Here is a 26,025-nt window from a genome sequence, read left to right as displayed (position 1 = left end):
ATATAGCAGACAAAATAAGGCGCCGGTACGCGATCACTGCATGTGAACTGGAGGGCGCCGAAACTCAACTTGTGCCTCACAGATTTGATAAATATAGGCTATATATTACAGAAAGCTTGAAATGTCTACTTTTAAACGAAAATATTCAAACCAAAATAAATAGGCTATACTCTCTGATTATGTAGGCTAATCCATATGAAATGTGCATTTCTCTCTGGCGTTCATGGCGAGTCGGCAATCTCCGCATTGTCAACTTCATCTTTGCAGCGACACAGAAAACACCAGTTTATTACTAAACAATTAAATGTCTCCTTGCTAATTTAGACACATTCATAATCATTACTTCAACCGGTTCTTTGTGGCAAGCTTTAAGCGTGCGGTCATTACGCGTATTCCTGTAGGCTAGCCTTTAAGTAATTAATTTAATATAAAGGGGCGATTTGTCCACGAATGGCTTAAATGAGCAACTAGTCGACAAGAAAAAAAAAATAGTCGGAGGCAGCCCTTATTCCACATATTTTCGAACCAGCAGGCCATCTGGGTTGGGCGAGCGACCATGAGCGGAGCGGAATATTCAGAAATGCGCTCTCCGCTCACGAGCTCTGATCGGAACAAACCCGAACCTGTCTGCTGAACTTGCGCAGAAACATCAAAATAGACAATGCCAGCTTTTTAAAATTGTTTTTAAAACTAAACATTTAGACTATTTTAGTTCAAATTATGAGCTTATATTGACGATTTTTTATAATTCTTGACAAAATTAGAATATTAAGTTATATTAATAGCTACGATGAGCATTATAGCTACTTAAAAAAAAATGCGGGTCAGGAAGCGGGTCGGGTACAATATTTTCTTTTTCGTTTTTTGCGGTCCGAGTTGCGGGCGGGTTAGTTGAAAACGTCGGTCGGGTGCGGTTTGTTTACATTGACCCGCGCATCACTGACGACAACACTCACGGCGAACTATAGCTTGCAGTCTTAAATACAACTTATATGAAAAGCATTAAGATATAGGGGTGTATAATCATTGTAAAACAAATCTTACCTTGACGTTGTCTTGCCGAGACACACCGGTCTCTTCACGTTGGGTTGTAGACTGTACTAGACTCAAAACTGACGCGACGTCGGTTCAACGAATAACGTGATTGGCCAAATCTATTCAACAAGGTAACAACACAAGCGTTGATTGGATCTCACTCCGGCCAACGTTTGTGATCAGCTAGCGAAATGAAATCTATTTTTATACTTTAATGTGCAACAATTGGCGTTGGAAACAATCATTAATCTTTTTGTGAATTATTCATACAGACAAAAATGAGCCACACAGCTGCTGAGTAACTGTCAAATCAAAAACTAAACGAGATAGACGGACTTGGCCCACCGCCTAAGAAGCCGGTCTAAACCAACTGGCAGAACTCCACCCACCTCGCTCTAGCGCTCGCGCCCACACTTCATGTGATTGGTTTACAAGTAAACAATCTCCCACGTGGGGTGCGTTCTTGTGATTGGCTAAAACAAGGGACGTATCTGATTGGTCACAGGTCATTCCCTGTTTAAAAAAAGGCATTTGTGTGTTGAGCCAAGTCAGGGGAGTCTCAAAATTCACACACAAATGCAGTGAAGTTCACAGACCGTGTAACAGAGACAGGGGTGCCACAAAGAGGCCCCAACAGCAGCAGCACCACTGCTCTGTATGTACCGGCAGATGGAGGCGAAAAAATGAAGTGACGTGATGATGAGGTCAAAAGTTCAGTGTTTAATCCAATAGGTGCAACTGGTATTTACAGTGAAAATCCAAAGAAAAAAAAAACTAATCAAACAAAAATAAATAAAATAAACTGTTTAAAGTTATCTGCACACAAAATTTGGCTATACCAGTAAATCGGCCCAAAAACAGAGCAATAACTCCCAAACACTCACTCTACGAGCTTCCTAATCACACTGAGGCGCCTTCTTAAAAAGGCTAAGCCCCTCCTACTTGGACCAAACCATTTGGTAATTAAAGATAATAAATGACATTTAAAGAAGACAAATCAAAATAGATTTAACAGTAACAAAGAGATAAGCAGTTTGAATAATATAAAAATATATAAACATTGAAAACAAAACAACTCAATTAATTATTAATGTTGAACAACATTTATCAAAGAATCAAACAGAACTCCAATCTCCCCCTCACACATGACAACAATTAACTGTGCCTATAGGCGGGAAAGAGACATTCAAAATGGTGGCAGTTCCTGTGACCGGGTTTCGTCTGTATGGTAAAGTAAAATGTTCCTATACGTAAGTATGACAATTTATTATTATGTAAGAGGTTAATTGAAATCAATAAACATATAACATGGTTACCGGTCTTGTTTGAGTTCTTTACAATATATAAATCAACAACGAGAAATTAATAACTCAGTAAATGAAAAAAAAAGGCATGGTGAAGACAGGTACAACACGAAACAATACACAATCAGTGACACACATATATCTGCGTTAACTGGTGTAAAACTGCGCAAAACAGATAATAGCTGTGTCCCAATGTTGAAGGCTGCATCCTTCGAAGGACGCAGACTTCAAGGATGCAGCCTATGCGTCCTCTGAAGGACGCACCATGTAGCCTTCCTAGGATTTCCTAATTGTGCAACCAGGTGTTCCCGATCACCGCTCCTGGCGCCAAGCAACGGTGCGAGAGGACAGCTGCTATCCTGATCATTCATTTTGATAACTGAGTAAACAGCTATGGAACCAGAATTGGCTATTGTCATTTTTATGTTTTATATTTTACTGGAGGTCATGGTGTGCCCCGGCGCTGCCGGATCATGTATTTTCGGTTTAGCCCTGTTTGAATACAAAACCCAATTTAATATAAAAAGTCCAGTATTTCTCGCGCTCGTCATCTGCAGCTGTCACGGTTGCCAGGCGACAAGAACAATCCTCGTAGGCTAGACCGGTCCAAGCGCTTCAGATGCGCCCTTTGATATGGGACGCTGCTGTAGTTAGCAACAATTTGTTAATATTGTGACAATAAGCCTACATTTTGTTACTTTAATTTTCGGAACTGCATATTTCGCTAAGTATTCACTTACAAATGTGAAGTAACCTGAAGTACTTTTTTCCCTCACATCACAATGTGATTACATTACACTACACAGAAGTATATAATGTAACAACCAGATATTACTGTATATTGAAAATATACAGAAGTAAAATGCAACATAGCCTACGCAGTAATGCAGTAGTAGCCTAATATAAATGCAGTAGTTATTAAAAGTACTTTTTTCAGAAAGGCGTCGATTGAATCAGCCCTGCAAACCTGTTGGTAGACAACTTAGTGGATAGTGGAAATATGCACTTAAACACTCTGGAGACCATCCCAGATGATGTCCCACCAGCAGGAGGCATTACCAGGGGCAGCCCATCCCGGTCCAGCAGCTCCAGCGTCTCCCTGCTCAGCTCAATAGAGTCTACATCATTTTTTTCTTATTTTATGTATTGTAAAATTAAATGTTTATGTTGATTTTGATGTTTAACGTATTTTGTAAATAGTTGGAAAAAGTACTTTTAATGTAGCCTAAAGAACAAATTATTTTCATTTACCAATTTTATTTGAAAAAATAAAAAGGTATAGAATTTGTTTCATGCAGAAAGTATTACTGTCATTACAAAAATAAACAATGTCCAGAACAATTCATTCTCTTTTATTTACACAAATAAAGTTGCATAAAAATAAATGTACATAATTTTTCTTTTAAAAAATAAAAGTGAAAAAAGTTAAACAAGAACATGTAGAAAATATATATATATTTCAATCATTCTCTCAAGAAGAGAAAACAGCCTGTCCATCCTCTCCCTTCTTTCCTGTGCTCTCCTCGCCTCTGCCTCCCTCTGTAGTTGCATTTCTTCTCTGATCAAGTCCAAAAACTCGTCCTGTCTCGCCGCCTTCGTGCTGGTGCTGCTGCCCCTGGCTCCTCCTCACCGTGGGCACCCACTGCTGAACTCGGCCCTGTGTGTCCTCAGAGATTGAGGCGATGAGGACAGGGGGGTTGGTGCAATGCATCTGTCCCAACACCTCATCCATGAGGACAAACCAGGGCCAAGCTTCAGCAGTGGGTTTCCCACTCACACTCTCTCCTGTCCCAGGACACTTGCAATCCTAAAGGCAGAGCAAATGAACCATGGCTTGTTAACAACAACAGGACAATACATTTCAGCAAAGATGTGTGTATTACTTCTCTTTATATATATATATATATAGACCCATTTTTTCCTGAATTGTTCTAAAAAAGCAGAAAAGGGTACTTAACACAGAGGAGCAATCTTAAGTGCATTGTTAACACTGCAAAATATGACACATCAAGACATGCATACAAAATACTTAAGAAATCATATTTCTGTATACTAAAATTTGGTTAAAACCACATATCTTGCATGACAGCACTACAAAAACACATGAAACCCCATTGCCTTATCTACTGCTTTTCTTATTGTTTTGGGCTTTATTGGGTGAGTGATATTTCTTATAATACACAAGTGCAAATATTACAAATAGGTCGTTAAACTAATAAGGTTATTACCACAAGTTTTGCCTAAAACTACCTGATAAATGAAGCCACGCGATGGTGACAAAGGAGTTAAGAAGAAGTTTATAAGAAAATTTAACTCTGGTTTCGCTAGCTATTTGTATGAAAACATAATACTTACATTTAAATGTGAATTTGCTGTCCACCACGGATCTTTAGTCTCGGCCGCCTTTAAAAATAAATAAATAAATGCTGTCGTCAACGGCGCGCAATGACTTATGGGGTAGAATAGGCCGCTAAGTGTCCATTTATGTATCCTTCTTTTCACGGGGAAACGAAGGGTGCATTTGGCGTCGCTTTTGAATCAGGGAAGCCTTCGTCGCAGCGCGATGACGCCAACCGGCCTTCGAATACGGCCATCGAAGGATGGAGAATTGAATTGGGACAGCCTTCATCGAGCCGCGGTGACGCAATCGGCCTTCAAATGCGACCTTCCAAGGATGCAGCCTTTGAATTGGGACGTCCTTCGTCGCGCCGCGGTGACGCAATCGGCCTTCAAATACGGCCATCCGGCCTTCAAATACGGCCTTCGAAGGACGCAGCCTTCACTTTGGGACACAGCTAATGTGTTAAGATGTTAGTGTGAAAGTGTCTGTATGTATGCATTTTCTCAGTTCAGTGTCATACTAAGAGTCTTTTCCAAAATAAGAGTCTCTAGTCACAGATCCTCACTGTGACATTTCCCCCTCCTTCTCCAGACACCGCCTATGGTGTCCTCGAGAGAAAGTCTGCAGTGTAATTTTGTGACCCTGATCTGTACAGCACCTCAAAGTCAAACGGCTGCATGGCCAGAAACCACCTAGTAATGCGAGCATTTGTGTCTCTCATGCGGCCTAACCAGGCCAATGCTCGGTGGTCAGTTTCCAACCGGAATTTTCGTCCAAGCAAATAGTACCTTAAAGAGTCCAGGGCCCACTTAACAGCAAGGCACTCCTTTTCCACAGTGGAATAGTTTACCTCTCTGGGCAGGAGTTTCCTACTAATGTACACAACTGGCTTGAGTTGACCTTCTTCCTCTTGAAGGAGTACAGCACCAATGCCACGTTGTGAGGCATCAGTCTGCACTGTGAAGAGTTTCCCAAAATCAGGACTCTGCAGAACTGGTTCCTGACATAATGCATCCTTTAAGTCTTTAAAGGCCTTTTCACAGTCCTCCGTCCACACTACATTGTTGGGCTGGCTCTTTTTTGTCAAATTTGTTAGGGTTATTGCCCTGGCTGAGAAATTTGGAATAAATTTCCTATACCAGCCAACAAGTCCAAGAAACGCTCTAACCTGCTTTTTTGTCACAGGCCTTCCTGCTCCTTTAACGGCCTCCACCTTCCCCACCTGAGGTCGGATCACACCGTGTCCCAGTACGAATCCAAGATATTGGGTTTCTGGTTTGGCGAGGGCACATTTATCAGGACGGATGGTTAGTCCTGCAGCTTTGATGCGATTCAGCACCTCCCTAAGTTGCTCCAGATGCTCTTCCCAGCTTTGGCTGAAGATTATGATGTCATCAAGGTAAGCTGCAGCATAGTCCTCTGTACCATGGAGGATTTTATCCATCATCCTTTGAAATGTTGCCGCGGCCCCGTGGAGCCCGAAAGGAAGGACTCGGAACTGAAAGTGGCCAAAGGGAGTTCTGAAGGCAGTAAGCTCCTTACATGCTGGTTTCAGCGGTACCTGCCAATATCCCTTGCAGAGATCCAGCGTACTCAGGTACTTCGCCCTTCCCAGCCTCTCCACCAGTTCATCCACCCGTGGCATTGGATAAGGATCAAATTTACTTACGCTGTTCAGCTTCCTGAAGTCTAAGCAGAACCGCAGGGTACCATCTTTCTTCGGCACCAGCACTATGGGACTGCTCCATTCACTTGACGATGGCTCAATAACACCCAGTTGTTTCATGGTTTGTAATTCCTCTTTCATAACAGATAGTAATTTCTCTGGGACACGATACACCGACTGACGGACAGGTTTAGGGTCTGTGAGGATGATAGAATGTTCGACCAAGCCTGTTCTGCCAGGGGTATCCATGAACAGATGTTCAGGTATACATTCCCATAGTTGATGTCTTTGCTCTTCACTCAGGTGCTGTAAATTCAATTTGCTGTCACTGCGACAGGTCGGTAAATACTGTTCTTCTACTTCCTCTTCACCCTCTATGGCTCTCACCAGCATAGCAATGTCATTGCTCTCCTCTGCTTGACCTGGAGTTCGATGCGTATGCCATTTTTTCAGCATGTTCACATGAAATGTTTGCAGAGGCTGGTTTCTTGAGGGGATTTCGATCTGATAGGTCACCGGACCTACCTTCTTCTTTATCTGGTATGGGCCTTGCCACTTCGCTAACAGCTTATTGTCGGAGGTTGGAAGCAACAACAGGACTTCATCCCCTGGTTCGAAGCTTCGAGATCTAGCCGTCTTGTCGTACCAGTGTTTCTGCTGTAGTTGGGATCTTAACAGGTTTTCTCGTGCCAAGGCAGTACTCTGTTGAAGTTTCTCCCTCATTTTCATCACGTAAGTGAGGATGTTCGTTCTCTTTGGATTGTCTGTCGCCTCCCAGCTCTCTTTCAGGACATCTAGAGGACCTCTTACTTGGTGGGCGTATAGCAATTCAAACGGAGAGAATCCTGTAGAAGCCTGGGGTACTTCACGGTAAGCGAAAAGGAGGTACGGCAGCCATTTATCCCAGTCTTTGCCAGAGTCTGAAACAAACTTTTTCAACATATTCTTTAGAGTCTGATTGAATCTTTCAACAAGACCATCAGTCTGAGGGTGATATGGGGTTGTTCGTACTCTCTTAATGCCCAATAGCTGATAAACTTGTTGTAGTGTGCGACTCATAAAGTTAGTGCCCTGGTCTGTCAGAACCTCTTTTGGTATGCCTACTTGCGAAAAGAATTTCAACAAGGCTGAAGCTATCTGCTTAGCAGTAACATCTCTCAAGGGATATGCTTCAGGGTATCTCGTGGCATAATCTGAGATTACTAGAATAAACCGGTTTCCTGCCTGACTTCTCTCAACTGGTCCAACAACATCCACTCCTATTCTCTCAAAAGGTACGTCAATCACAGGCAAAGGGATTAGTGGTGCATAAGCAGGAGTCCGACCAGTAGTGAGTTGGCATTCAGGGCATTTTTGGCAGTATTCTTTAATGTCTGTGTACATTCTGGGCCAATAAAATCTTTTAGAGATTCTCCAACATGTTTTTGCGAACCCTAAATGACCTGACCATGGAATGGAATGACCTAACTGTAACACCTCACTTCTTTGTGCATTAGGTACAACAAGTCGAAGATCTCCCTCTTTAGTCTGCTTATACAGGAGTTCATGTTTCAACACAAAAGCATCCTCAAGTAATACATCAGAGTCTTTCTTCTTCTTAACCTGATCAAAACATGTGGCTAGGGTTGGGTCTTCCCTCTGCAGCTGGGCTAGACCATTCGGAATCACAATGTCTGACTCACATAACTCAGGTTCAGCAATATCCTCGTTAGCCTGTTCTGAGGTGCCCAACAAGTCTGTCACCCAATCTCTACGCTGTTGCAACCTGTTGTCTTCTGTTGTTCCTGACTCAGTCTCAATATCAGCTGAACAAAAAGGCAAGGTTTGTAAGGGATCGTCTAGGTCTGGGTTGTGTGTTGTCTGCACTGCCTGCTTTGACTGAGCCCTTGTCACTACCCCACACCATTCTGTGTCCTGTAGTAATTCAGCCAACACTGGCATATCTGTGCCAAGGAGGATAGGATAGGGAACAGTCTCAGCAATTCCAACCTTCATCAGATAAGACTGATTCAAGACTTCAATATACACTTCTGCAGTAGGCAATGGAGTGTTGTCACCATGTACACAACAAACAGTAACTGTTTCTGTGTCATTCCAGTCTTGTCTGGGCACATATCTGCTCTGCACTAGCGTATATGTACAACCAGTATCTACCAAGGCTAATACTGGTCTACCATTTAACAAGACAGATCTAATTGGCTGTGAGTTGCATTTCATGGGGGATGACTGAACTGAATGAGGAACATAACAAAGGCTTGCCGTTTTCGGTTTCTTCAGGGGGCAAAGAGGTCTAGTATGGCCTGGCTGTCCACAATGATAACAGACAACATCCTCCTTAACTACACTTTGTGAAGTTACATGCGGAGTAGTGGCTTTACTTTGTGTGAGTCTTAGGATTCTATCTTGAGAGTTTGAACAGCTCCCCAACCCCTCAGACTTACCCCTGGCCGAAGGGAGGATTCCTGCATAGCGGAAATTTCCTGCTCCTTTACGGGCTGTGATATATGCCTCTGCTAGTCTTGCAGCCTCAGCAGCAGTCGTTGGATCACGCTCCTTGACCCAAGTCCTCACGTCTGGGTACAAAACCCGTAAGAACTGTTCCAGAACAAGGGCCTCCATAATATCATCTTTATTGCTGCTGGAATAGTGCACCCACTTGCAAAAAAGGTCCTTCAGTCTGATGTAAAGCTCCTGTGGCGACTCGTCGACCGGGGTATTTAGGTTACGGAACCTCAGTCTATAAGTTTCAGCATTGATTTCATACTTTTTCAGTATTACTGTCTTAACAACATCATAGTCTTGTGTATGTGAAGGGTCCATTGCAACAAACGCAGCTCTGGCCTTACCAGTTAGCAACGGTATAAGGTGAATGGCCCAGTCTTCTTTAGGCCACTGGTACACCTCTGCCAGTCTCTCAAATGTCAGCAAATAGTGCTCAATATCATCGGAGTCCTCCAGTCTCGCAAGCCGTGGCTCCCGGTCTATCACCCTTGGTGCTGGTTTGTCGGAAACTGCTCCATGACTGATACGTTCCATGTCAAGTTGCATCTGTGTGACATGGTGACTGAGCACTTTAAAATTTTGTTCTCGTCGGACTGTCTCTCTTTCTTGTCGATCGTCTCGATCCTTTTGATATTCCATAAAGGACTTGAACATCTGCGCCAGAGCAGTAACAGCAGTATCAGCTCCAGCCCCAGAAACCATTGTAGACTTTACTCCTTCATCTGGATCCTCCTCCACTTCACTCTGTTCCACATCCGGCCTTGTGCTCTCATCAGGCTGATTCCTTGTCTTTGGTGGCATTGCATAAAAACAAGAATGTCCACGTCACCTCAGCGGTACAAAAAACTTCTGACACCAACTGTAACAGAGACAGGGGTGCCACAAAGAGGCCCCAACAGCAGCAGCACCACTGCTCTGTATGTACCGGCAGATGGAGGCGAAAAAATGAAGTGACGTGATGATGAGGTCAAAAGTTCAGTGTTTAATCCAATAGGTGCAACTGGTATTTACAGTGAAAATCCAAAGAAAAAAAAAACTAATCAAACAAAAATAAATAAAATAAACTGTTTAAAGTTATCTGCACACAAAATTTGGCTATACCAGTAAATCGGCCCAAAAACAGAGCAATAACTCCCAAACACTCACTCTACGAGCTTCCTAATCACACTGAGGCGCCTTCTTAAAAAGGCTAAGCCCCTCCTACTTGGACCAAACCATTTGGTAATTAAAGATAATAAATGACATTTAAAGAAGACAAATCAAAATAGATTTAACAGTAACAAAGAGATAAGCAGTTTGAATAATATAAAAATATATAAACATTGAAAACAAAACAACTCAATTAATTATTAATGTTGAACAACATTTATCAAAGAATCAAACAGAACTCCAATCTCCCCCTCACACATGACAACAATTAACTGTGCCTATAGGCGGGAAAGAGACATTCAAAATGGTGGCAGTTCCTGTGACCAGGTTTCGTCTGTATGGTAAAGTAAAATGTTCCTATACGTAAGTATGACAATTTATTATTATGTAAGAGGTTAATTGAAATCAATAAACATATAACATGGTTACCGGTCTTGTTTGAGTTCTTTACAATATATAAATCAACAACGAGAAATTAATAACTCAGTAAATGAAAAAAAAAGGCATGGTGAAGACAGGTACAACACGAAACAATACACAATCAGTGACACACATATATCTGCGTTAACTGGTGTAAAACTGCGCAAAACAGATAATGTGTTAAGATGTTAGTGTGAAAGTGTCTGTATGTATGCATTTTCTCAGTTCAGTGTCATACTAAGAGTCTTTTCCAAAATAAGAGTCTCTAGTCACAGATCCTCACTGTGACAGACCGCAAGCAGTTTGTAAATCAAGATATATTTGTGTGTGCATCAGAAATACATTTCTGAATCTTGTCCTGAGCATTTGTGAATCTTGTGTGCATTTGTAAATTTTGTTTTCATTTCTGAATTGTGTGTGTATTTATGAATTTTGTGTGCATTTCTGAATTTTGTATGCATTTGTGAATCTTCTGTGCTTTTTAAATTCTGTGTGTGCATTTGTGAATTTTGTGCGCATTTGTGTATCCTGTGTGTGTATTTATGAATCATGTGTGTGCATTTGTGTATCCTGTGTGTGCATATGTGAATGCAGTTTGTGCATTTATCTTTATTGAGACTCTTCTAGCTCCATACAATAAAGTATCAAAAATAGTTATGCACTATATTTGAGGTCTTTGTGTGAGAAGATAGCTTTCAGAGTTTCCCTTTTGTGTTAAATAAAGTCATTGAAACAGCATGGGGGTGAAGTAATTGATGACAAAGTTTTTGGGTGAACTATCCCTTTAAGGTGTCCTTCTGTGTGTGAATCAGTCTTGTTTGATTCTCTTAGAGTGTTACTAACTGTATGCTTTGTTTAAGGGCTGTGACGGGGGTGGATGTGGATCCTGATTTGGTTCATATGGAGATTCAAGACATCGGCGGTGGTAAGAGAGGGCATGCGTTTATAGAACAGTGCATTTTCATTCAATTCTACATACCTTAACAAACAACTACGAAAGAGGGCAGATGGGATGTTTTGAGGCTTTAGTTTTGCCTCATTCACACAAACCTCTTTCAGTAAATTCCTCCTAGCTGAGCTGTTTTGTGATGATTGTGTGTTTGTGTGTGTGAAAGAGACCAGCCGTACAGACGCAAACTGTTGTACAGAGCACACACAGTCACATTGCAACCTACAAACATGTACATTCAAACCCTAAGGGAGGTGAGAGTTGCGTCTAACCAGTATAAAAGATCACACTGGACACATACATCCAGCCCTTCTCCTGATAAATGAACTTTCATTTCTCTATATTGGTTGGGTTTGTGTCACACAAACAGATGCAGACCTCAAGTGTTTTTGCTTCAGCTCAGTGGCTATGGGGTGAGATTTCGGTCACAATTCTGCGCGCGCAAGATCACATTTTGAGCGTGCAAAAGGGCATTTCGCACGCGCGTGAACTGAGTTTTGCGGAGAAATGTTCGTCTCGCAGATAAGAAAATATTGCGAGGAACGAAAATCAATTTTGCATTTAAAATAAGTATTTGGATGTGCGCGGTCGTTCTCTTTCGCGTGTGCAAAGTTTCACTTTCTTGCTCCTTTCATACCAGCCGTGAGCGCTCTCTAAGCCCAGACGGCTCGCTTGCTCAACACAACCCAGCGTTACAATATGCCATAATTCCAGCCAATCAGAGATAAGACTGCTAAATTCTGATTGGCTGGCTTGAAAACCAATCACAAGACTCCCTGCAACACCGACTGCGGAAGAGAACTAGTGCAGTTGAGTTTATTATTTATGAAAAATATTCAAAAACTTCACTGTAATTCAATGTATTGTTGGCAAATTCAGTTCACACATCACCGCTGTCCTGATGGTTATACTACAAGACTTATTTTGTATAAATATCGTTTTGCGTATTTTTTACGATTATTATTTATGAAAAATATTCAAAAACTTCACTGTAATTCACTGGCAAATTCAGTTCACACATCACTGCTGTCCTGAAGGTTATACAACAACACTTATTTTGATAAAATATATATTTTAAATTGTATATACAATTGTACTGTAAATGTATAATTTTTATGATTTTTTATGAAAAATATTCAATAACTTTACTGCAATTCATTGTATTGTTGCCAAATTCAGTTCACACATCACTGATGTCCTGATGGTTATACTACAACACTTATTTTGAAAAAAAAAAATAAAATAAGTTGTAAATACAATTGTAAATTTATGATTTTTTTAAATGATTTTTATGAAAATATTCAATAACTTTGGACATCAGTAATGTGTGAACTTAATTTGGCAACAATACAGTGAATTACAGTTATGTTATTGAATATTTTTCATAAAAATCATAATTATACATTTACAATTGTATATACAAATTAAAATATATATTTTTCCCTAAAATAAGTGTTGTAGTATAACCATCAGGACAGCAGCGATGTGTGGACTGAATTTGGCAACAATACAGCGAATTACAGTGAAGTTATTGAATATGTTTCATAAAAATCATAAAAATTCTACATTTACAATTGTATATACAATTTAGAATATATATTTTGCCTAAATAAGTGTTGTAGTATAACCATCAGGACAGCAGTGATATGTGAACTGAATTTGGCAACAATACAGTAAATTAGAATATTTTTCATAAAAATCATAAATGTACAATTGTATATACAACTTAAAATATATTTTCCCCAAAATAAGTGTTGTAGTATAACCATCAGGACAGCAATGATGTGTGAACTGAATTTGGCAACAATACAGTGAATTACAGTTATGTTATTGAATATTTTTCATAAAAATCATAAAAATTATACATTTACAATTGTATATATAATTTAAAATATATATTTTTCCCAAAATAAGTGTTGTAGTATAACCATCAGGACATCAGTGATGTGTCAACTGAATTTGCCAACAATACAGCGAATTACATTGACGTTTTTTTAATATTTTTCATAAATAATAATCATAAAAAATACGCAAAACAATATTTATACAAAATAAGTCTTGTAGTATAACCATCAGGACAGCAGTGATGTGTAAACTGAATTTGCCAACAATACAGTGAATTACAGTGAAGTTTTTGAATATTTTTCATAAATAATAAACTCAGCTGCACTAGTTCTCTTCCACAGTCGGTGATGCAGGGAGTCTTGTGATTGGTTTTCAAGCCAGCCAATCAGAATTTAGCAGTCTTATCTCTGATTGGCTGGAATTATGGCATATTGTAACGCTGGGTTGTGTTGAGCAAGCGAGCCGTCTGGGCTTAGAGAGCGCTCACGGCTGGTATGAAAGGAGCAAGAAAGTGAAACTTTGCACACGCGAAAGAGAACGACCGCGCACATCCAAATACTTATTTTAAATGCAAAATTGATTTTCGCTCGCTCGCAATATTTTCTTATCTGCGAGACGAACATTTCTCCGCAAAACTCAGTTCACGCGCGTGCGAAATGCCCTTTTGCACGCTCAAAATGTGATCTTGCGCGCGCAGAATTGTGACCGAAATCTCACCCCATAAGTGGCTTCCTCAACCTCTCATAAGATGCTCCATGTGTGTGTGTGTGTGTGTGTGTGTGTGTGTGTGCGTGCGTGTGTGTGTGTGTGTGTGTGCGTGCGTCTGACCTTGTGTGTCAGAAGACAGAAGCAAAGCGCTCAGCCATTCTAATTGCTTTTTAATGAATTTCTCTGCTGTACTGCTTTGATTAACCATTCGTCCTCTTCACTGAAGTAGTCTGCCCAATTGTTTGCCTAAAATTATTATAAAAAAAAAAAAACCACAGAGAATGAGAGGAAAGCACTCACTTTTTTAACTTTTGACTTTGATTTTTCAGAATTTTTTCATTATTTTCCAATTGGTTGTCATTTTTTATATACATTTAGAGAATTGATAAATGTGTTTGTGTGTGTACATGTTTTTCAATCCCAGTGAGGACTTCAACCTGAATGCACACAGACTCATGGGGACTTGTGTCACCGTGGGGGCCTAAATTGAGGTCCCAATGAGGAAACAAGCTTATAAATCATATAGAATGAGTATTTTTTTTAATGTGCAAATGCAGAAAGTTGTATGTGATGGGTAGGGTTATAAGGGGATAGAATATACAGTTTGTACAGTATAAAAAACATTACATCCATGGAGAGTCCTCACAAAGATAGTAAACCAGATGTGTATGTGTGTGTTTTTGTAGAGGTTGCTGAGCCAGCTTTTGTGTGAGATTCTAAACAGAAAGGCCACGTCAACTGGGCACCTCAGCACTGTTTTCCCATAATTAATTTTCTGCCATTCTGGAGCAAAGCAATGTGTCCTGTGAGGATCAGCTTCAGCTAATTTTGTTAAAAGCTCCCTTTTTTTTTGCAGATATCTTTTGCTCCATAATCACCTCTGGAATGGGATCCAAACACTCACTTACAAAAGCCATATGATTAGACATAGAAATAAAAGTTCCTTCAAACTTTTGAAAGTCAAATTTCTTCTAACCCTTTTTGTGTGTGTGTGTGTGTGTGTGTGTTTCCCACCAGGATACCTTTATGTGACGTGTCTCATCCAAAACTGCTCTGATAAAATGGTGACAGCACAGTTCTTGGGGAAGATTGACCACAATTCCCTCTCAGTGCAAGATGAATACATATTTGTAAAGGTAAAATAATGTGTAAATGATGGTGTGAAATATTATTACAATATGTGACCCTGGATCACAAAACCAGTCACATGTCGCACGAGTATATTTGAGGCAATAGCCAACAATACATTGCATGGGTTAAAGTTATCGATTTTTCTTTTATGCCAAAAATCATTAGCAAATTAAGTAAAGATCATGTTCCATGAAGATATGTTGTAAATTTCCCAACATTTATTTTTGTGAATGCAGCACAATCGCAAACGGAAATGTATAACTTTAAAGGCGATTTTCTCAATGTTCAGATTCTTTTGCACCCTCAGATTCCAGATTTTCGAATAGTTGTATCTCGGCCAAATATTGTCCTATCTTAAAGCAACAACATGGAACTTTTCCTCTGCGGTCGCCCTACAGGTTGGAAGCGGAATTGTCCATTACCGCTGTCGTAAAATGATTTACGGTTACTGTATATGAAGCATGCAGGTTTTTTTCATATGGGCAATGACAATATTATTAATCTTCCCCCTTTCATAATTTATACACGTTTAGTAGACTAAACATTTTAACTCAAACATTTGCGATTTGCATGTCGATTGCAATGCTCAAATCTGAACGAGAATGATAGCGATAGCATCCTAACCATCTAAAACTACCATGTTAGTGTTTACTAGCTACCAGATTGATAATTCGCTCATCTACTAGCTGATTCATGAAGATAAATGGAGGACCAGATAGTTTCCGTAACGTAGCCAGGCAGACAACAGATTAGAAAAACTAAAGATAGTATGCAAGCAATTTACAGTTACTTACTAGTTCAACAGCATGACGGCCAAGTCAGCATCGGTCTGGTAACTCTCCTCCTCCATAAGCTAACGCCAGCGAGCAAACGCTCGACCCATATTGATCCTCGTCCTGACTTTCAGTTTATCACTCGCCCTTTTCCTCTTCCGACTCTACTTCGACAAAACCTTGGACTTCTTACGTTTCGCTGCTGCTTCAGCCATGACGAAAACAGACGTACGAAAACAAACGCGCTGGTTGGCCACATTTGAGGAAGTGGTGGGGCAAAGTGACATATGCCGTAAAGCAGTCGAATTTTGTAGTTCTTTTTGAGCGCTGGTTACTACCTGCACCCCGAAGTTACATAGTGCCAGTAAAAGCGATACAGACCCCGTCAGGCTCTGGCAGACGTCTCATTCAACCTATTGTAAGTCGATGTACTATCACAAGGGTCTTGGAAATATATTATGAAGGTTGAAAAGTTACATGTTGTTACTTTAACAAACCATACATCAATGGAAAGCTTATTTATTCTTTCAGATGATGTATAAATCTCAATTTAAAAAAACTGACCCATGTTTTGTGGTCCTGGGTCACATATAAAATATCTGTTTTATATTTAATATATTCTATTTCTGTTAAGCAAAGATGAATTTTCAGCATCATTACTCGTTACAGTCTTCAGTGTCACACGATCCTTCAGAAATCATTCTAATATGCTGATTTGCTACTCAAGTATAGCATTTCTGTGTTGCTAAAAGTGTTGCTAAATATCTTTGTTTTTTTCTGGATTCTTTGATAAATAGAAAACTCACATTTTAAAGGAAATTAATTTGTTGATTTATAAATGATAAATTAATATTATAAACTGTTTTACTGTCACTTTAGATAAATTGAATGTGTCCTTGCTGAAGAATATACAGTATATACGCACATGTAAGGCATAATATACTTTTAGCCAGGCAAAATCAACCCGGGTCAGGGTTTTATATTACCCTATAAGGTTTTATCTTGTGATAATGACCTTCTGAATGCACATTATGCCACTTATTACACAACCGCTTGCCAGATAAAAAATGGACATTGAGTTATTATTAACGAGCACAGCCAGAAAATCTGTTGCCAGGGACAATAGTCAGTTATCCAGTTTTCCGATTGTTATTCATAAATAACTGCCTGCAGTATTGACCGATTAGAATAAAAAATTCCAGCCAGCCATACGTTGTTACCAGATGATGAAGGTGAGTTCAAAAGGGTTCTTTAAGGAAAATGTGACAAATGACACAGGCCAGGCAATGTTGCCGTCAACGGGCAACCAGATGAGACACAGGGCCCACGACCGATCTAAATTATCCAGATAGAAATGTATTGCCCATTTTCAATGGGAAAGTGCCCAAGCAACAATCGTTCGGCAAGATTGGCCAGCAACATTGCTCAAAAAGTTGCCCTGTGCATCATCACCTTAACAGCATGTCTACATGCACACACAAACACAGAGTGAAGATAAGGTGATAATGAGGAGATAACAAACAGGTGTGATGATCTGATGAGTGTCCATGACAGATGATGACTGGCGGGAAACTAAGACAAAGAAACACACATGACATGACTGCTGAAAAAAAAAGAAAGTCCATGAAAACACAAACTAAGAGCAACCAAAAATGAGTGTGTGTGACAACAGTGTAATTTATTTTACACTGCAAGGACAATCAGTGCACCTGGAGGACTCTGGGTGTTTAACCAACATTAAAAGCATGACCATCAATTAGCCTTGTCCCTTTGGCTGCTATCGAAATAACTGTTAAGTGATAGACCTCATGGGCAATTCACAGCTCAGTAAATGTTTTCAGAAGTGCAGAGCTGGGCTTTTTTCTCAAGAGCATGGCAGTCTATTTTCACATGTATAGACTGATGACATCTCTCATTTCTAAAGCAAAAGCAGCCACAACTATAGCATTTCAAATGCTGGGTGATTTTCAGGCTTTCATTTTGCTTTGGAGGAAAATTTCTCACCAGAGTGCTGAAGTGAACAATACACTTTATTAAGTTTAGATGTGATTCAAGATTTGATCGATTAAATATGTCTAGACATTGTTTGTCAGGATACACAAAATTATGTATATATAATATGACTAGCTAATTTGCAGCATGTCCACAAGATTGGCAATGTTTTTAGTCTCACGTTCTTTATTTTGACTTGATATCTTGTATTTCCATTCTTTCTGTGTTTTTTATTTTTTATCTCCATTCATTTTTTTTCTGATATTTAATTCCCTTTTCTGATCTTTAATAATTAGACAGTGACTCAAGGACATTTGCTCTTGTTCTGTATTCATTTCTCTCACTCCCCCACCCCCTTTCACCTGTTCAGTTGTTGTTTCTTTGAAGGGATTGCATCTGTTAAAAAAGGAATTCAGATATGCCCTTGAGAAACAGGACTGCAGTGTGTGAAATGTTTGTGTTCGGTCAGAGGCACGCTGATACAGACTGGACACAGTTCATGAGAACTATAGAGTTTGTACAAGAAACCAACAGACTAGTGCTTGTAGAGTCTGAATCTATTGGGATAATACCAGCCAGGTAAAAACAACAGTGTGAATTAGCAAAAAGAAAGAGTGGTTTGTCTCAAAATTGCTGACGACGAAGACATGATTCCACCATTGGGATAGTGAAATGAAAACTGCACTCGTAACCAAATAAACACACTGTCTTTCTTTTCTTTTTTTAGGTAACTACAGGAAATCGCACCAAGTATTATGTCTCACACCGGAGGAATGAATTTGTTCAAATGAGATTCCCTAAATACGCCCTTCCAAAGGTACAGTCCTCAAAAATGTGCCTGTTAAATGACCAATATTTACTCTCAAATGCCTTGTGCAGTTTTGGGTTGTATTCTTTACAAAAAATATTTGTTGTATGTTTAAGACAAGAAGAAACTTTTGACCTCAGAATCATAGTGTATAAAACACTTTTTGTGCTGATTATACTGCGCAGCATGATTGCAAGTGTGATATTGCTTTTATACTACAGTTCAATAAACCAGAAGTTGATATTGAGTACCTTTTGAGTAATATTTTAGAATAGCTGAATCTCCATGTAACACAGAGCAGTGGTGTTTCATTACTGATTGAATAAGTGTTTTTTAATTAATTGGTTGAGTAAATGATTCAGTGACTCTCATAAAAACAGTCAATTGATTCATTGCTGAATGAATCAGAGAGTTTAAATAATTCAGTTGAATTAATTATTCAATGACTCAATCACGAATACAGTCACTTGTTGCCATCTACTGGTGTACTGATGTAACCTGCAAAAATAGTCACTGAAAAATCTCCACTACTAATGCACAGACTGACAGCATGTGCATACAGGCGGAGTGAAACAAACAGTGAAACAGTCTGTGTTACATAGTAACAGACAGTAACAAATAGTGTAGCAGTATCACGTGCGTGTATAGTTGTGTGCTTGAAGTGACTGATTTTTTATTTATATATGAGCTATGTACTAACTGTGAATTACTGTTTGAGGGTGGTTATTGTTCTTTTATCAACTGCAGCTGTTGAGGATTTCACTTTAAAGCCAGAGACTGACTATGACGTATTGCGGCAATATGTATGAACCGAAGAGCACAGTTGGTGTCTAGCACTGAAACACTACACCATTACAACCCAGATGTGGGTTTAACCTACTGAGGAGCCGTGATGTATGGCAGTAATATGCTGGTAAAAGAAGACAGCTGGCTAAGGGTTACAGCTGATGACTGACCAGGCTGTCTGTGGCTCTAGCCCCAAGGGAGTGCTTCAGTAAAATGCTGGCTGACTGTAATTGAATAACATTGATTAGAGTGGAGGCCAGGGGGGCCTGCTTCATGTATATTTCACCTCAGAGAGAGAAAGGCAGGGAAAGGAGAGAGGCAGTAGGGCAGCTGCTGTCAATGGCATTTGTAACTATGCCAACCACTGATTCACTGTGACAGAGTGAAAGAGAGAGAGAGAGAGAAAAGTGTAAGAGAAAGAGTATTACTAAGAAAGATGCTCCAGATTACCAGGCATTCGCCTTAATGGCAAACGATAAAAGCTTTGAATGAATTACTCTAGATGTTGAACACGCTATAGATTTATTCTCTCAGTGCCTTCAAGCGCATATGCAAGGGCTTTTGAGAATTTTTAACGGATATATTTGTCATTTCCCTTACGTGGTGTCATTTTGAGGGTTAAAGCAATATTGATGTTTTTCCCATCTCAGACCCTCTTGTGCTCTTTTAGCCGTGTTTCGCTTGACTGAGCAGATGGGTCAAATTTTAGACACCTAGTTCAAGAACCCAGAGGAGAGCTGGAGTGTGTGAGAGAGAAATGGGGTTGGCTGATGTTGTGCCCATATTTTCCACAGTGAATAATTGAAAACCTTTTGAAAAATGCAAAACCCAATTCCAGTATGCAGTCTCAGATCTCCTCTTTCTTTACGTTATGGATTAATGATGGTCCTTGTCTCCAGCGGGATGATTTGTTTGTTGTAACACACCTATGGCACTGAATGGCTAAGCGCCACTAAACTTTCTACATCTTCCTCTCTTTTCCTTCTCTCATCCTTTGTCTTTCTTCTTTTAAAGCTCATCTCAATGATTTATTTTTTATTTTATTTTTATGAAATTTGCGAGAAAGTAAAGCCTGCTATATCTAAAAATTAAAATCTGAAGTTTAAGGGAATGGATAGCCAAGAATTTGTTTTCAAGAATTGCCAGAATGTCAAGAATGTTGGTGACTTGTTTTGGGTACCATTGATTTCTTAAAAAAATGAAATCCACAGGATAAAGAAAGTCTTTGGAAAGGTTTGGTAGTAAATGATGACAGAATTTTTCTTTTTGGATAAACTATATGGATGAAAGCATTTAGCACTCTATGTTTTAGGATGACTTTCATTTTAATCTCAAATGAAATCTGAGATGATAATCTAAAATGAAAAAAAATCAGAAGGCTCATTTCAATCTTCTTGATCCCCAATCATTAATTGAACTTAAAAAACTATATAATTCCAGAGAATTTAACTGTATGGCGCATCTATAATGTTGTAGGCCTGCTTTAAATGTTTTAGCCTTGGTAAATATTGGTATTGCAGTCAAATTGCAATCCCTCCAACCACACAAAATCACTTAAAAAGGGCCCAGTGTTCTTTTACTTGAAACAGACTGTGAATAGAAACAATACTATTGATTTTGGCCAATTAAGACCTGTTTCTCCGCTTCAGGAATGGCAGCATGACCAGAATTCAAATGCACCACTATTGGAGCACAAAGAATCCACCAGACACAGAGAAATTGTTTTTTTCCACCAGACACTTTTTTTTTTTTATATATATACAAATAGACTTTAAGGATAGCATGTCTGTAACCCATACCATCCTTTTTTTCTTATACATAGACACTCAGCCAGCCTGCCAATAATACACTCAGGGATTGTGGCTGTAGGCAGAGACACAAATGTCCTGCAGCTGTGTCATGGCTGATAGGGGTCCTGTGCCTGCTGTCAGAGGATAGTGCTGTCTTAAGTTCTGATAGTGCTGTTATCAGTACTATGTCCTGTCACACAGCATGATAGACAAAAGCAGGACAGATCCATCCATTCAGTGTTTTAAAATATAAGATCTAAAACTAAAAGTGCTTTACAGCGTTTTCCGTTTTAATCCTATTACTCTTTTGTTCTTGTTGCTGTTGTGATGATTTAGATGATCTAATAATCCACATTTAAAACTTCCACTTTCTCCAGGGAAACTTTCAGCAGCTGTGTTTCACAGCGATGACTTCACTGTCTTGTGTAAGCCTTGGTTGAAAGATGACCTCATCGTTAAAATTTTAATTCCCAACTAACTAAAAGATGTTGTGCTGTTCATATTTGACCCAAAAACAAACAGACAGGAATTACATTGCGATTCTAGACAAGAGGCGTGTTCAGTACCATCTCCAAATCTGATTGAAAAAAATCAGTCTCTCAGCTATTACAATTTGTGATAGATTGTTTCCAGATGTTATCATGAACCTCATGACAACTAGGATCAGTAAAAATAATGCCTCTATTCACTTTTACACTCCCCTCTATATAAGTGTAACATAACTGCTCCGAGACTCGAGGTTTGAGGATCCAAACACTGTTTAATGTTTAATTAATCCACAGACATACACAAATGCCAGGCAAAGGTCGGAACACGGATGAGCAGTCCAAACAAAGACAACGTCCAGAGCTAAGGCAAAACCAATGAGAGCCGGGGAACAAGGCTCAGAAATGCAGTACTTACAGACTAACAAGACCTACTGAAGAGTGACTGAATTAACCAGGTTTATATTGGCAGAAACTAACAAGCAACAGCTGAATACAATCAAGGCTGATAGTCTGGGCAGTGGGTAATGTGTAATGGGTAATGTAGTCTTTGCTAGAGTGATAATAGTCTGAGTTGGAGTACCCTCTGATGGTAATCAAGGGGCACTCTCACTGGTGATCGTGACAATAAGAGCTTCTCTGAAATTAAATATTTGCTTTTATTTCATCAGAATAGTCAATTGGTACATTTCAGAATTGTTTGCATGTGGATATAGGAGAATATTTTAGGAAGGAGGAGACCATAGGGATGAATCAGGATTAGAAAACTATAATGGTGAGTTGGAAGAGTTTTTTTTGTGAAGTTCTCAAAAGGTGTAATTGTTATTCATTTTTTAATTTAAGCCAAGACTTTCTGAGTTGGGTGTTTGATCATAATAAGTACCAATCTGTTTGTAAGCATTTTGTGTAGTGTTGATACAAATTGTGATAAAGCTTGACAGAGCAAACCACATACCCCGTCATGCTCTGTGGCACCACAAGACTAATAAATCTAATGTGTATTAGGCTATAAAAACTTCCAGCCTTTGTTGGGAAGTGAAAAAGACAAAGAAATATGATATTGTCTGGCAATTCTATTCAATTCTGACTAAAATCACTTGAATAAATGTCATTTTTATGATTTCCAAATTTCCAGAATTTCAGATATAAGATATACTGCATATGTAGAGTGGACTTATTACTCATAAAGCCTCTCTTGCAGTTTTTTGTGCCTAACATAATTTCTTGCTGCATGTACAATAATGTTAGTTGGTCCAAATGGACATGCGCACACACAAGTTACCGTTGCTCTTCAAGCGTGTTACTTTATCCTTAGCGTTCTTATTCTTATTCCTATAATTCTCCCAGCAAACAAGTGTTGTGTAACTGACCTCTCACAGAGGGGGCTCAGTGCCTCTAAACTGCTGTTAGTGGGACATAAGTGAGAAATAGAGTTTGGTCTCTGAAGCACATTAAAGCTGCTCAATGCTTCAGGGACTTTACTCGCTCTTCACTTAAGTTCTTATGAATGAATTCAGCTGGGGGCATGAGCTTGTACCCTTCATCTTTGTGCCTAAATTAATGCGACCCACTTTCACTTTATCGGCAAGAACAACATGGTTGCGAACTCCCCCGTCCTGACCCAGTCTTTGCCACAGCACCCGGATGTATGCTGCTAAGCTACCAAAACTCAGGAGCTTAGTGTTGATTCTGTATTTTAAAGCAAACCAAAGGATCTAATTATAGGGTGGATTTATTAATTGTTCATGCTTTCATTTCATCTAAATCTGTCTCTGCCCAGTTTATGTTCCAACTCAGTTCTTCACAGCAGCTCAAAAGAAACTTTTCATTTCAAAGCAACTAAGTATAATCACTATGGAATTATATGCAGCACTGTGTTTGTTGTTGTTTTATGTAAGCTCCAGTGAAAGCATCAAGCTTTTCTGTCTCTATTCACACAAAGACACACACTCAAAAGAATCGCTGTGCTAATTATTTGTACCTGCTAAGAAAACTGAAACTGCAATTTGCATTAAATTTATTTCATTTTTACCCTTACATGTTCTAATCTCCTTGTGCCATATCTTTCTGCTTTTCTCTCTTTTTGTGCAGGATGTGCAAATCGTGAGTACAGACGAGAATCAGGTATTCCTGGCTCTTCAGGAGTGGTATCAGACGGACACGTACAACCTCTACCAGTCAGATCCGCAGGGAGTCTATTACTCCATTGTGTTGGAGAACGTCCGCAGCACCAAGCAGCCTGAAGAGAATGTCCTCATCGACATCCTGGAGGTCAACATTTCACCCGACACAGTCCCTGTGTAATACAAGGCAGTGTGGGTTTTACATCCCACTTAATGCGTAATGAACTGAAAATAGCTCAGCTGTAGTAAAGTTTACATGACTGCATTCACACTGACAGAGACCTTTACCACTTAAAAGTGGAGGTGTTACACACATAAAAGTGCTTGTGATGTCTAGTAAGTCTTCAGGCATATTCACTCACTCATTATTCATAGCCAGTAGCGTGCTTTAATAAATAAGTGATTCTAGGAAGCTGATGTCCCTGTGCTACTAAAATAAGCTTGATCTAACACATATTACAGGATCTAAGTGATACTGAGTAGTGCCAAAATATCGTTTGTGTATTTTTCAGGTTCGTGGCATCAAGGGCGTATTCTTAGCCAATCAAAAGGTAGATGGAAAAGTGACGACTCTTATCACCTACAACAAAGGCAGAGACTGGGAACCACTGGCTCCTCCCACAACTGATATGAACGGCAAACCTGTCAGTTGCAAGCAGGTAAATATATCTGCTCACATTTCAAATGGCTTTTTGCATTGCTGTTTATCTATCAGTGCTACATTAACTTTAATCAAATACATTTTTTACAAATACACTACAATTCAAAAGTTTGGGGTTTCGAACATGACAGTAAAGACTTTTACAGAAAATATTTATTTAAAATAAATGCTGTTCTTTTAAAATTTCTATTGATCAGAGAATCCACGGTTTCCACCAAAATATTAAGCATCACAACTGTTTTCAACATGGCCAAAAATAAGAAATGTTTCTTGATCAGCAAATCAGCATATTAGAATGATTTCTGAAGAATCATGTGACACTAAAGATTGGAGTAATGACGCTGAACAATTCATCTTTGCATCACAGGAATAAATGACATTTTAAAATATATTCAAATAGACAACCGTTCTTATAGTGGTTTTGTAATAGGATACTATTTCACAGTATTAGTCTTTGATCAAATAAATGCAACCTTGGTGAGCAGACTTTTGGTAAGAGACTTTTTTTCAGAAACATACAAAAATCTTACCTTTCCCAAACAAAATAACATGCCTACAAACTAAAAACTAAGATACAAACACCACATTTGATTTAAATATAGGTGTGCTGATGTAATTTTACCAACAATTCATACCAACAAAATCAAGACTTTATTTCAATATACAGCTACGGATATAAATCCAGCCCACACTCTGCTTTTTTTCCTCTTCAAGATGATTGTACCACAACTGTCTCAGACACAGACGTGAAGTCATTGACCCCTCGATCTGACTCATCTCCCGCTGTTTGCGGTTGTGGGTTGGTGGGCAGAGCAGGCACTAGTTCTGCTGCTTTCTCATGAGACAAAAAAGAAAAAAAATGATCTGAGTCATCAATCTACAGACACACATACACACACACACACACACAAATCCACAGGGCTTACTCTTTACACACACACACAGCCAGAGATAATATGTAATATATGATATGAAATGTCCATTTTAAACACCTGTAACTGGTAGCTGGCCATTAATTAAGACACAGATTTGGTTTCTGGCAAACACGAGACGAGATACAAATCAGAAGCCAGCAGAGCTGAAAGGACATATATCGACTTCTCTCTCCTTTCCTGTCTGTCTAGCCACCCTTCTCACATCTGTCCCATCTCTCAGCCCTCCTTTTGACATGTCTTTTTTCCTATCGTTCTCCTCTCCTGCTCACTCTCTCTACCTTCCTCTCTCATTTTTATTGCTCATCTCCCATTTTTAGCCATTTCTTCGTCTTTTTTAATGCCACCCCTTTTGAGGTTTTCGGCACCTTAAATATGCTTTATATTCATGCCCTGATCCATCTTTTATCCCGGACGTTGTGTAGTATGACTTGTGAAGTGGTTTTAAATTATGGACTCCTTACTGTAGAATTTAGACTGTTATTTCTTTGTTAAAGCAAGGTGGTTTTGTGTGTTTGTCAGTGAGTCCAGATTCTCTACTAAGTGCAGACATTATGTTAAAAAAAAAATGATGGCGGTGCATCTGTTGGGTAATCACATTGGCGTGATTGCCAAAGTGTAAAAA

General features: G+C 39.3%; 1 protein-coding gene across 4 annotated transcripts in view; it reads left to right on the top strand.

Annotated features, from left to right (window-relative positions):
• sorcs2 (sortilin-related VPS10 domain containing receptor 2) overlaps positions 1-26,025 on the top strand; it is a 212,561-nt gene that overhangs the window by 170,279 nt on the left and 16,257 nt on the right. For all 4 annotated transcript variants that reach the window (XM_081358435.1, XM_081358434.1, XM_081358433.1 and 1 more), the window contains exons 6-10: positions 11,278-11,342; positions 14,937-15,055; positions 18,543-18,632; positions 23,776-23,955; positions 24,320-24,466. In XM_081358435.1, coding sequence (XP_081214561.1) covers positions 11,278-11,342; positions 14,937-15,055; positions 18,543-18,632; positions 23,776-23,955; positions 24,320-24,466 — 601 coding nt within the window. The remainder of the gene's footprint in view (positions 1-11,277; positions 11,343-14,936; positions 15,056-18,542; positions 18,633-23,775; positions 23,956-24,319; positions 24,467-26,025) is intronic.

This window comes from Scardinius erythrophthalmus (genome assembly GCF_964197995.2).
Source record: "Scardinius erythrophthalmus genome assembly, chromosome: 2".
Taxonomy (NCBI): domain Eukaryota; kingdom Metazoa; phylum Chordata; class Actinopteri; order Cypriniformes; family Leuciscidae; genus Scardinius; species Scardinius erythrophthalmus.
The sequence above is the reverse complement of the archived record's forward strand: the minus strand, read 5'-3'. Positions and strand labels throughout refer to the sequence as shown.